This window comes from Belonocnema kinseyi, chromosome 9, assembly GCF_010883055.1.
Source record: "Belonocnema kinseyi isolate 2016_QV_RU_SX_M_011 chromosome 9, B_treatae_v1, whole genome shotgun sequence".
Classification (NCBI taxonomy): domain Eukaryota; kingdom Metazoa; phylum Arthropoda; class Insecta; order Hymenoptera; family Cynipidae; genus Belonocnema; species Belonocnema kinseyi.
In genome coordinates this window covers 3,183,535-3,196,169 of record NC_046665.1, presented here as the reverse complement: position 1 = coordinate 3,196,169, position 12,635 = coordinate 3,183,535, and the positions used below count along the sequence as shown (strand labels likewise).

Sequence of the window (12,635 nt, the reverse complement as noted above, 5' to 3'; positions counted from 1 at the left end):
TGGAGTTAAACCCTTTAAATGAAAATGTTTGATTACCGCTCTGAACTCGTTTTTTTCCATTTTTCTTAACGAACAATTTTTTTTTCAGTTGGTTATAAAAACTGGTAAACTCAGAAGATGTGGACTGTGACTGCACCATATATCTAGTCGGAAGTGGTGCTGACTGAAAACAGATGATTTGGAGCGATTCGCGCGCCATGTGTTGGTCATTCTAAGGACTTATTGAACTACCCTCGTAATTACCGGAATAATTAGTTACATATTTCTGCTTGTTTTTCTATTACTTTTTTCGTAAAAACATGTTCTAAGGAAAAACGAAAGATGATGGAAGTATGTTTAAAAGCAGTTTTCATTTAAATTTTGTAATCATTTTCGACATCGATTTTCTTATCTGCAGGTACCTTTCTCAAAATATTACTCTGTTTTTATGGTGATAATACCGAAGGTACCGCTCCCTCTTTTAGTGTTCAGCTGTGTACTGCAACGATAATCACCAGGTCGAAAATGATGACAACAAATTAGATATCAGCTCTCAAACAGTTCTTAATGGGTTAGGTTTCACATGTGCTGATGTTCGGAAAACAACGAAGGAGTAAGAGAGATAGATCAAACTTGGCCCCTGAGCGACGTATAGCGGGGGAAAGTACTTCAGAGCTATCTAACGAGCCCGCAAAACAGGATCAAAGTATGTGTCTTCACGGTTGCCTATATTAGTGACCACAGCCTGCCTTTTGAAGACTATACTATAGGGCAGTAGGGATCTTGTCTACCACCCAGTTAACAAAAAGGGGGCATAGTGCAAGCATTATGGGTCGCACGCGTGCGGGTAAGACCGCATTATGTGAGTTCATGTCACAACGCAGATGTCTTCCATGCGGTCGTATATGTTTCGCAAGTGTGCGGGTAAAATGCGAGCACGTAAAGCGAATAAAATGATTTTTACACTACGTTCAAGGTATGAAAATGATAACTCGATAAATACTATTTGAACTTGACGCTGAATAACAAATAATCACTGGAATCCAGTGATGGGACACGCGGATATCTCTGGCATTCGCACTAATGATTCTTGTGTATTTATAGGTTATGTAGCACCATTTGTCAACCTAAAAATACACAGAATTCTGCGTTCTCCTATCACTGCTGGAATTTCTTCTATAAATTCGAATTCAGTTAAATTGTTGAAATTCTCTAGAAGTATCCCTCGGCACCATTAAAACCCCGATAATTCGACCCTGGCAAGTGGAAAAGACGCTCGATGTTGACCGCTATTTGTGAAGTGCAAGGTTGGTATGGGGCTGAGGGGTTCGGTCCGTTGGCGGCTGGTGCTGAGGTTAGATCAACATGGCGTTGGTGACTGGAGAAAAAATTCAAAGTAAAACTATATAATGAATGCATAAAATCTATAATTTTGTTTCATTTTGATTTCAATATTTTAATAAATAGATATTGAAAAATAAAAACTAATTTCCAACATATTTTTTCACACTACGTGAGTTAATGAAAAAATATTTTTAGAAAGATACTAAAAAATAGTTGTCATACCCTACCGAAAAGAATCTTAAAGTATATACTAAAAATTCTTTAGGTCAAAGAATCTCAAAGAAATTCTCCGCAGGCACTCAGGTAGATATTTTTAAAGGTCCAGGAATCTCGTTTAAATGGTCTAAACGCTTTAAAATATGCTTTCCGAAATTGAAATAAGAATACGATCATAAATAACAAGCAGAGAGGCTATCTCAATAGAGTAGCCGACACTCAAGGGTCCTTTGTTAAGCTTTCGGATTAAAATTTAGAAGTAGATTTTTTTAATTTCATAGTTAACTGCCTAAAACATAATAATTCGGAATCTATGGATTTCGATGACTTCAGATATCTAACTTTTTTTTTAATGCTTAAAATTGGAATTAATAGAACGTTTCTCTTAATGGAATGAGATACGCCAAAAAAGACAACATTTTTTAATTCAACTAGAAAATTGTATATCAGTATATAAGTTATAATTATAAATAAGTATAATGAGAAAATTTATCAATTAAAAAAAAGTGTTAATAATTTGAAGAGAAATTTAAAAAGGGAGAGCGGATTAGCCACGACCAACAATTGTAAATAACTCTTCCCGCCCGGTACGTGACGAATACAAAAGGAACATTTTATTACCGTCACACCACTCTTAAAACGACCACTAAAAGGATATTGAAAAGGACCCAAATCTCTCAAATTATCTCCGAGACTATTTTGTTTCAAATCGACTTTGTTTATAGACTCAAATGGGCCAAGCTATTTCGCTAAAGAAAAGTCAGAGATTTCTTTCGGTAGGGTATGCATTATTAATATTAATAATGTTACTCGATAAGAATAGTTTAAATTTGTTTATTTATACTGTGAACTTATAATAAAAAATCGTAGTAATTCAGGCATGCATTGTCATCTCATTGTGCTCGAAATTCAGGATGTCACGTGTGCGAGTACTTTGTGACTATTTGTACTCGTATTCAAGTTCCCATCACGCACGGTGTGTCGAGAACGCAGCATTCGTGCAGGCACGTCATGAGAGTAAAATGCGACGCAGATTTTGATCTGGGAAAGCACATTGTAATTATTCCTTATACGAGTAAGTTTCACTCTAGCATTTCCCTACTCCTAGTTCCCACGTTGGCTCGCTTTCCTGTAGCACTTGTCATCCGGCTAACGCGTCGATCACACGTATTGACGGTAAACGTGCAATATTCACTTTATTGAATAAAAGTCGAGGGGCTATCCACTTGAAAATCAAATAAAGTCAATGTTACGTTATTTGAACAATGTCGTGTGACTTCAATCTTACTTCCGTCAATTCGTTTGGCTCTATTTTTAAAATTAATTAGTTTTTGAACTTGAATTCAAGCGATGACAGTCGACTTCGTTCTGACTTCGTACCGACTCAAGACTGACTTCGAACGATGCTACGTTAATCTTTGCTGACTCGCACTTTTGTATGACGACTCTTTCCTTATTCTTACAACTTCAAGTATAGGTTTAATGCTTTCGTCATGGCTACAACGAATTGAACGTTACGAGCTCATGACCTTCATAGTTTTACGTGATTTTGTTAAGACCTCACGAAGAATTTCAGCTTTCGATTTCAAAGTTTATAGCCCCTCGATAAAAGTCAAATTGTTCAGTTTATTTTTTGTGGTAATTTATTAACCCTTTTGATTGTGATTGTAGTAATATCTTTTGGAGTCAGATATTCATATTGCAACTATTTATTTTAAACACAACTGTCACATGGTAACATCTGCATATCCGTTACCTGCACTAATATTACATTTACCTTCTTCTCTCTGCCGGCCTGAAAGCCAGTTCAGACTAGCCGTTCTCGGTTGCGGTTCGCCGGTTCTCGGTTGACCGGTGCAGCTCACACTGCGCCGATTCAGCTTACACGATTGGCATTCTCACGCATGCGCGGTTCATAGATTAAAGTGACGAGAGTGACGTGTAGCAAGCTCGAGAAACAGCTGAGAGGCCTCGTGGCTTTAGCGAGCGCTTTCATTGGCTAGCCTGAATCGGCCTTTATGACCCTGGCAGACTAAATGAACGGAAAGGGTATGTGATACAGCGTACCCTGCTGAAGTTGACTCCAAACGCACTCGTATTCGCTTAAGTAGTATGCTTCTTCTGAAAGAAGATGTGCTTGAATTCGCCTTTAGCCTATGATAATGGCAGGTATTATATGTACATTATTTTTTAACGCTGCAAAAAGACTATTGAAATTCTTCCGTGATCTTCTGTTGGAAAATTTAACATATTTCCGAATTGCAATAAATTAAAGGTTCATCTTACAATTTTTTTTAGTTTTTGTTGCATGATACGGAAGGGATAATATGTGGATAATCTAAGGGTACGTTGTAGCGTATCGTTTCCGTTCATTCGTTCCGCCAGGAGTTCTCCTTACAATTAACAAGATTTAATACATAATCGTCTTTAAGAATATCAATTCCGCAAAACTATTCTTTTTTTTTAAGCTCTTGAATTCTTTATATTTAGTTCTTCAATCAAAGTTACCTTTTTTGTTAACTTCGGTGATAAATCTTGCTTCAGAAAATATATAACCTTGTTCCATATAATTCAAAATTAAGTGTAATTTTCATTTACAAAGATTCGATATTTCACAAAAATATCCTCTTCTATGACCTGCGTCTTAATTTTTTTCATGACTTTTTATCAGAATTTTTTTTCATAAAAATGGTATTCAATTAATGTCATGCACTTGTTTTTAGTACTCGCCAGCGAACTCATCTAGTTTCAGGACTTGACTTTAAGCAACGCGAAACTCTTCTTGCCAACAGTGAATATTGGACTGATATAAATTTCTCGCTCTATTTTGACATTTCAGGACCGAATCAATGGCCACTTACAATAAACAATGAAAATATGAACTAGGCTGGGATAAAAGAAGTTGCTAAATGATTTTTGGATACCTTCTATTTTACACAGAGCTGGTTTTAGGAATTTTCTGCCCTGGGCAAAATGAAAAATGCCGCTCTTATTCGCTAATCTGATTTTTAAATTTATACCTGTAAATTTATGATTGTGTTGTAACACTGCATGTATATAAAACTCTTTGTCACTTACTTAACTAACTTGTGGAGGTCAAACACAAATACTCATTTTCTCACTTTCTGCGGAAAAAGCACGTTGGAATATAAGACATAAAGTCGAAACGACAAAATGCAACTTATTCATAATTGATCAAATAAATTTACCTCCTGAATGTGTACTTGTTATCGAGGTTTCGAGGGTAACGGTTCATCCTTTTTTCAATCTTTCTGAAAAACGCATCGGGCTGTCCTTCTCTCAAACGAGAGAGAAGTCAGTGTTGTGTTTACTGCCTGATGCGCAGTAACCACGCGTAGCGGACGGCTTTGACACGACATGGGATCTCATTCTCGTGCTACCCCCTCCATTCCAGTTTCCAGTCTTTATTATACACGTTCTTGGTTGAAAACTTTTTTCGAAAGAGCTGCAATATATAACGCGATTTTTTTGCTGCCATCGAAAATTTGCCGCACCTAAAATTTGCACCTAAATTCGCACCTAAATTTTACAAATTTAAACAAAATATGTAAGAGAATATTCTCCGCAGACACACAGGTAGATATTTTTAAAGATCGAGGTAGCTCGTTTAAATGGTCTGAAATCTGTTAAATGTCCTTTTTGAAATTTAATAAGAATTCAATCATAAATAACAAGCAGAGAGCCTATCTCAATAGATTAGCCAACACTCACTAAGGGTCCTTTGTTAAGCTTTCGGATTTGGATTTAGAAATAGATGTTTACATTTCAAAGTTAACAGCCTAAAACATAATAATTCGGAATCAACGGGTTTCGATTACTTCAGATATCTAATTTTTTGTCTAAATTTATCAAATTTGAATGAATTTAATTCAACTTAAAAATAGCATATTAGTACATAAGCTATAATTATAAAATATGGATAATGAGAAAATTCACGAATTAAAAAAAGCGGTAATAATTTGTAGAAAAATTGAAAGAGGAAGTCGAGTTGGGAAGAACCAACTACTGTAAATAACTTTGCCCCTCTGGTACGTAAAGAACACAATAAGACCATTATATGACCGTCGCATCACTATAAAGCACTAAAATCTCTCACACTACTTTTAGAGATGAAATCATTAATATCGATCCTGCAGATAGCTTGAAACGGGGAACGCTTTTTCACCAGAGAATATTCTAAAATTTTCTATCGGTAGGGTTTTGACTATTTGGTTCAAAGTTTTCAAATTTCATCAAGAGACAACATTCCCAGTACAGCGCAGCTTTACGAACTTTCCAAGCAAGTGGTTTTGAGAATCACGAAATTCTGTCCGACAATCTACTTTATATTTTGTTTAAATTAAAAAAATTTGTAACTTTTAAAAATAGTAATGAGGCACCATTTTAACTTTAGAGAAAATTTAAAAATCTATCTGTACACTTTGTAACATTACAATTAATTTTTCTTTAAAATTTGAAGATCTTTGAACGAAAAGCATAGAAAATGACGAATTAAAAAAAAATTTAATCTTAATTGTGCTCAAGTGCTTTCTAATAAATAAATCTACCTCATGTAAGAATTTAATGGTAGAAATTGTAATTTTGTTTTACATTTAGGGATCCGAGATTTTCTAATTTTGGAAGAATAAAATTTGCATGTAGATATATTTTTTTAACATAGTCTAAAGATCATAAATCCCTGGAAAAAAGAACCGATGAAAATCGAGTCGGTTTGAATTGCGTATCTGTCATTTGCAGATTGAAATAATTAAAATGCAATTGGTTGGCTTTACTGGTTATCGGTCACCTGAGCGCTGTGCTTTAAATCTACCATTCCACATTCGTTAAAATGCTTAGTGAATAGAGTTGAATGAGATTGACTAACATGAAATAAATCTTATGGACATTCTACGATTCATTTATGTGCACATGAATGGGTTGAGATACAATTTGAAATGGAGTTCCTAAAAGATAACAACGAATAGCAAAAATACTATGCACACACAGAAATTTTCAATAAGCGTGAAGCTGTCAATTTTATGTCACCCAGGTTATGTTTAAAGAATTAATTCTTTCGCATGAGAAGTATGAAGTAATACATTTGATTAGGACAATTCTGATTTAACGAAAATTAAATTAATTTAATTTAATATTGTTATATATTATAATTCATGCGAAAATTTATCGCTGAATGTAATGATTACTTAGTTGTAATTCTATTTTTAAAATGGTTTTAAATATATTATTTTGTGCAAGAATTATAAGATTTATACTGAATTAAGCGTCAGTGACATTATATTTATTCAATTCACATGTTAATGGCTGCAGGGTTTCGACGTGTTAGAAACGAACTCTGCAATTCTCTCATATCCATTTGCATCACCACCATCCAAATTTTTAGATATTTAATACCTGCATTTGTTTATAGGTAATTTCTATAAAATAAAATGAGAGTGATAGTTTTTGTGAATTTAAGGTTGATATCAGGTAAATTTGAAGTTAAATATAACCTACAGATTGTTACTTATTTACTAATCACTTTCAGTAATAACAATAGTTTATAAACGTAAATTAAAAGATCGAATTCAGGGTTCTCATTTGAAACTCACTCTAACCTATGGGCAGGTATCTGTAATTCCAGTGACAGATACGCTATTCAGAAGACCTCAAAACCCATTCAAATGCAAGTGAATGGACTTTTTTCCTGCGTTGTACAGAACAAAATGATTCCGATGAAATATAAAAAAACTGATTTTGAAATTTGACGGCACTCTTTTCCATGTTAATTGCACAAAAAAACTTAAAGTGCTTTGGGTCACATGCTAATATTAACTGATTTTACTCAAATTTGGTGATAATGTTTTTGGTAATATAAACGAAATAGGGGTTGACACCAAAGAAAATTAAAAGCACAAAATTCACCAAGAGTAAATAAGGACTACCCTAGCGTGTGTGTATATATAACAATGGTGTGGTACGTTTTAATATGCAGTTCACGTTTTTCAGTCTTTTTTTTCTCATTCACTTTTATTACTCGAGAAACGCATAATCTCGAAGACAATGCAAGTTTTTTATAACTTGACTTAAAAGGAACGTCACAATTTTGGATATCAAGGTACATTATTATGTTCTTTTTTTCAGAAATGGTTCGATTATAAATTGAGATGGGAACCTTCTGAGTACGGTGGAGTTGATATGCTCTATGTTCCCTCGGAAAATATTTGGCTGCCAGACATTGTATTGTATAATAAGTAAGTACCCGTAATACTCAATGACACTACTATTTTCGATATTCATATATTTTTAGTAAATTATTTTTTCTATCATTCTTACATAATCTTTGTTTTTTTATTTGCTAAGAATCCCTGAAAATATTCTGTGAATTTTATTTCAGTAACCCTAATAGTACGGAAGGTTCTTGGAACGTTCCAAAACATGTAAAATGTCCGACGCTTGGGAACTTTCCCTGTGACGTGAGGGGGGCCTTCCGTTATTGTTATTTTCAGCAATGATCTCGTAAACCGTAAGAGATAGGTAAAATGTATGTTCGGTTCCATGTCGGTTCGGTGTCTTTGCGATATCGTAACGACATCTTTACGACATCCTATGTCCATGTCGTTTCAGTGTCTTTGCGATATCGTAAAGACATCGTCAAATCATACGACTTATTTACGATATCGTAACGGCACCTTTACGACATGGGCATAGGATATCGTAAAGTTGTCGTAACGATGTCGTAAAGACATCGCCAAACTTTATGCCCACTGGGGTAAATTCAGCATAAATCATGCCTATAGTAAGAAAACCTCAGGCGCCCTCCTGGAAATAATCGATTGGACACGATTAATAACGATTAAGAGTGATCAAAAGTTGAATCGGTTTAAATTGTTGCTAATTGTGTCAATCGTTCCCAATCGGATTGATTTGAGTAAACGCTTTTGCTTGCAATACGCCCTCTGCAGTTTTCATTTGTAACAAACATGACGCGCACGTGTTTATTGGTTGGATATTAAATTTGTAGTAATTTAACAATAGTTTTAAGTACAAAAAAATATAATGTTTAGGCGGTATACCGAATAAAAAGTTAAAAGTATATAGATTAACAGCATGTAAAAATCATACCGTTTAACGATGTGAAGTGATGTAGTATGATTGTCAAGTAGGTAGTTTGATTTAGCCGGTATATTATTGTGAACAATTTATTTACTTCCTTTTAAATTCATATTCTTAAAATTTATTTGTTTGCCTGAATTAAAAACCGCTTGTGAATAATAAATTGCAAAATCAAAATGCTGCAGTGAAAACTCAACCCCTAACTCAGAATAAGGGTAACCCAATTGAAAACGATTGGAAACATTATAGAAGTTAGGATGGCGTCAACATTTTAAAACTCAAACTAAATAAATTATAGGTAACTCATTAAATTTTTAGTAGAAAAACTAATCCAATCCTTTTAAGTTTCTTGCAATATAAAAATTTTGAATTTATAAATAAGTTTGATTTTAAATTCTTGAAAATTCTAGTTTTAAATATTTCAAATATTAAATTTTGAATATTTCAAGTAATTTGCTTTGCAAATATTTCTATTTTAAAGGTTTGAAATTAATAATGTTATAGTATAAGATTCATTTAGGTTTCATTAGGTTGACAATTAAATTGAATACGTGCGGAATTCATAAAAACAAATGGTTTTCCATCTATAAGCACGTACATTTTTTATATTCTCTACTTCCTGAAACATTATTATCAATAGCCACATATTTCTGTAATTTTGGTCAAATTTTTTATGTAATAGTCTGAAAAAAGGTTTATTTTTTGTCTTTATATCCAGTTGTCCTTCTCATAATTTCTTCAAATCTTATGTAACCGTATGGACGTTTTACGACATTTTAGCATATCAAAGAATAAGGGTTTAATTTTTAATTTACGAATTATTTTAAACTTTGAGTTTAAAATGCTAAAATTAAGAAATTATTAAGTTTAAATGTAAGCAGTTTAGAAATCCGAATTTTAAAATGCTATTTTTGAAGACCGCATTTTTACTCATTTAAATCAAATAAAAACAAGATTGAAAATGTATATTTTTCATACTTAAATTTCACATGGTATAATTTTAAATTAAATATAGTTCAAGGCTTCTGAATCCATATTGTGCAATTTCAAATGCTTTATTCATAAAAAAGTTTCTAGAAGCTTGTCATTTTTACATATATTAATGGACGTTAGAACTCGAAATCGCTGTTTGAAATATTTTAATTAAATATTTAGAACGCTTAGTGATCAGAAAACTTCCACTGCAATTGGTTTAATTTGCATTTTAGTCTTAAATACTTTAAATAACAACATTTGCAGCTTCAAAAGCTTAAAAATTGAATTTTATTGACTAGTGTAAACAAATTTTAACCAGAAAATGATTCCAGAATTTGGCTTCGATTTTAGTGGCTACCTTGCGAATAATATAAAAAGTTGGTTTTACGTCAATCATTAGTGGTAAAGGGGAAATCATAATCTAATGATTACCGAATATAATATCACCGACATTAAAGTAAATTCACTGTTCAATTTAGAATTAATTTTGTCCATCATTTTGAGTACTTATATTTCAATAAACTAAAAATTTAGAAAGTAGAATTAATAAAAAAAAATTTTTTTATTATAACATACATTTATGTGTTAATAATTCCGAATCAATAAAAATTGAAACCTCTTTCTGAAAACGAAAATTTGATCTCTAATATTTATTTTTAATTGTTTAATTTTTTTCAATCAATAACAGCTTGATATTTTTAAATAATAAAATTATACTTTAATTCCAAAAAACTGTCTAAATAATTCCCGCCAGACAAAAGTGCTGCCATTAGGTGGCAAATTCCAAGTACCCGATTAGGAACAGTTGGAAATGCAAAATGCTCAATCGTTGCCAAGCATTTTGGCACAATTAAGAAACGCGATTCGGAACGATTGAGATATTAATAATATTGTATCTTATCGATCTCAATTGGTGGTCTCAATTGGTGGTCAATTTATGGTGGTGCAACATGGACGATTCCATAGCCGAAAAGCTGTTAACCCAGAAGGAAAGCTTGCACTGAAAAGTATTCGAAACTTTCTGTTCAATGGTGACGTGACAATTACTGAATCCTTTTTCAGCCCTAACTGCATAATCTCAAAACCATAGCCAGGGCTAGGTGAGCCGTGTTTGACTCCCCCCTCGAATTTTTTGTAACATATACGTAATATACATATACTTTTATATGTGCTGCATATCCCCCCTATATTATATTTTTCTGTATTTTTCCCCTTCCGTTGAATTTTTCTGGCCACAGCTTCGCATGATCCTGCAAAGGAATCTGTATGCAAGCTCACATATTAATGATCCTGTATAGGTTCCTTTGCAGAGTGAATTGAGGTTTGGGTTCATGTACAGGGACTTTTTCAGGATCCTATACATGAATCTGCATACAAACTACTCATCGAGGTTTTGCTAGTGAGTTGGCACTCTTAAGAGTGAGTCGGTGTAGGTTCCCTTGCAGGATCATGTACAGTTTTCTTCGCCAAATTCCGATTTCTACAGTTCAGACGCTATTCGCCGAGAACATGTAACCCGAGCTTCTAAGAATCGTTTCGAAAAAGCCCTTATGTTTAACTTTAGAGAAGGACTATAGATGCAAGTGAGAAAACAATCATTAGAGGCTTCTAGCTCGAAAAATAATGACCAAGTTATTAAAACAAATAATATATTTTAATTTGTTAAAAAATTTAAAAACGAATTCAAAATGAAACAAAGGAAATTAAGCTCCTCCATAAAAGTTCAGCTGACGAACCCACGCTTAAATCTTTGAAACGACGCGACTTTTGTGGCAATGAAAATTACTTCTTTCACAATGAAGCAACTCAGTGCCCTTTAAACCATTTTACTGATCATGTATGTCAGAGTATTTCATGTAATGCTGAACCATCCCTTTTAACCTTCCGAATGGCTCAGACGCGATAATCTGTAGCAAATCTTCTAACCAAATTCCAAGTTTTCGGTCATCTACCGCTCCCAAAAAAATCGCGTTCAGTGGCTGCCATGTAGTGAGACAATAGGAGATAAACCGCGCTCCAGCCATTTGACGATTTCGATAAGATTTCCTAGTCCATTCTTAATACTGGTCAACCCGTCTCTCATTAACTCGATCTCCGTCGTTGCATTGCGCTGGATGCACTGTGTTCCACTATCGTCGGCCAATCTGACGATACAGTTCCGTCTCGATTATGACCTTCCTATTTTGCACTCTGAATTTGCCTTAGTTTCGGTGCTTCGTTCCTAATGTTCATCTTTTAAACCTGTTCTCTTGTAATTGAGGCAAATATCTTATCAATATATTGCCTTCGGCAAAATCTTTAAGAATCTTCAATTATTTGAAAAACTTTTGAAAAATCCTGTAAATACTTTTACAGCTTTGGAAATGGCTGAAAACATCAATTTAACCATCGATATTTTTGCAACTATCAGGGTCAAAAATTTATTTTTTAACGTGTTTTGGGCTTCGAGGGGTGGGGTGGGATGGAGGTCTCTAGCCTACAGTTAAACGAATGGTGGGAAAATACAAAAAAAGTAGTAAATATCGTTAAATAGGGAGGAGGAGGCGCAAAAATGTTGAAAAATTGCGTTACGTAATATATTGTGACATTATCATTCCCTTGCCGTTAATCCATCTTTGGTTTTATTAAATATTACTGGGCTTAATAATCATAGCATTTGATTAATTTTATATAGGAGATGTTGATTCCCTACCGAAAGGAGATCTCAAAAATAAAAGGTGCCTGAAATATTTGGATGGGTTCTTTTTTATGTTTTAATTTATGTCGGTCCAACTTTGCGGATTCCGTAATGCAAAGGGCAGTTCAGAAAATTTGGCTGTCATAGTAATGTCATAAATCTAACCTCTTTTCATGTTTCACATGTCTGTTTATAAGCTTATAATTATTTGTGAAAACTTATTCATATGTTCATATACAGTCTGTCAAGTTAAAGCGTGGGTGGCTTTACTCGCAGTCGGTAAGGTGTATCGACATGATTTTGGTGTCAAAATATTAAGAAGAGCTCCCTC

At 33.6% G+C, this 12,635-nt stretch overlaps 1 protein-coding gene across 5 annotated transcripts in view; it reads left to right on the top strand.

Annotated features, from left to right (window-relative positions):
- LOC117180926 (acetylcholine receptor subunit beta-like 2) overlaps nucleotides 1–12,635 on the top strand; it is a 562,005-nt gene that overhangs the window by 257,783 nt on the left and 291,587 nt on the right. For all 5 annotated transcript variants that reach the window (XM_033373559.1, XM_033373558.1, XM_033373561.1 and 2 more), the window contains one exon: nucleotides 7,681–7,790. In XM_033373559.1, coding sequence (XP_033229450.1) covers nucleotides 7,681–7,790 — 110 coding nt within the window. The remainder of the gene's footprint in view (nucleotides 1–7,680; nucleotides 7,791–12,635) is intronic.